Genomic DNA, 1,009 nt, shown 5'->3' on the forward strand with positions numbered 1-1,009 from the left:
ATAAGGGGCAGGTGAGGCAAGTCCAGGGGTGCCCACACCCCAAACCCTAGGATGTGACCCACTGATCATCCCCCCCAGGGACCAGAACCGGCCGTGCCCCCTGCACAGCCGGTAGCAGCAATGAGCTGGGACACCCATGGAGGCAAGAGCTCCGAGCAGGTGGCTTTTCCCATGTCCTGTCTTCCATGCCACAGCATCACATTAAAGTTTTACAGCCTACAGCCTGCCCTGCCCCACACAAACCTTTATGGTGTATTTGTAGCACTGCTCAGCCTCCAGCTCCCGTCCTCCCTGGAGAAACGACACAAGAGTGGCTCGTGAGGAAGCCCTCCTGCAGGAAACACTTATTTCTCCGAGAAGCCACTGTATTGTAAAAAAGGCCAGGACAAATGGCATTCCCCAGGGGAATAAGTGCATCAGGCGATGAAGAGCAGCAAGGAGGGCGCGCTGCTTTTGTCACCCAAGAACAGGCCCCGAACTGTTTTGACTGCTGAGATCTACAATATGGTCCTCAGGCTCAGGAAGAGATACCGATAAAGCCTCCCAGCTTTATCAGGCCAGTGGGCTGGGCACTCACATGCAGGCAGACGAGGGCGAGATATCCCCACACTTCAGCATTGGTGTTATCGAGGGCATTGGCTTCAGAGAGAGCATCCTCAGCTTCCACCATCTCTTTCAGCTTGAGAGAGAGAAGAGACATGGACAAAAGGCAGAAAGGGCTTCAGAACCAATCAGTTCTCTAACAGCCAAAGAACAAAAAAAACCCCACAAAAGCATCTAGCAGCGTTTCCCCAATAGGGATGCAGGAAAAGGAGTTAGGGCAGAAACAACCATTTATCGTCGGTGCCAGTGTCCATCTCTCTGATCTGGAGCTCTCACTGCTGACTCCCAGTCCCTGTGGGAGCACTTGATGTATTTACAAATCAGCCCCCAGGCACCAGGATTCTCCTCCTGGCCCCTATGCCTGCTGCACAGTGCTCCCAGTGAGCAGGAGTGGCTAATGCCTGGC

At 53.9% G+C, this 1,009-nt stretch overlaps 1 protein-coding gene across 1 annotated transcript in view; it reads right to left on the bottom strand.

Annotated features, from left to right (window-relative positions):
* Nucleotides 1-243: 243 nt before the first annotated feature.
* CFAP70 (cilia and flagella associated protein 70) overlaps nucleotides 244-1,009 on the bottom strand; it is a gene marked incomplete at both ends in the record, with an annotated part of 20,521 nt that continues 19,755 nt past the window's right edge. Inside the window, 2 exons of the mRNA XM_009871856.1 lie at nucleotides 244-291; nucleotides 578-679. Coding sequence (XP_009870158.1) covers nucleotides 244-291; nucleotides 578-679 — 150 coding nt within the window. The remainder of the gene's footprint in view (nucleotides 292-577; nucleotides 680-1,009) is intronic.

Source organism: Apaloderma vittatum, unplaced genomic scaffold (assembly GCF_000703405.1).
Source record: "Apaloderma vittatum isolate BGI_N311 unplaced genomic scaffold, ASM70340v1 scaffold28046, whole genome shotgun sequence".
NCBI classification, from domain to species: domain Eukaryota; kingdom Metazoa; phylum Chordata; class Aves; order Trogoniformes; family Trogonidae; genus Apaloderma; species Apaloderma vittatum.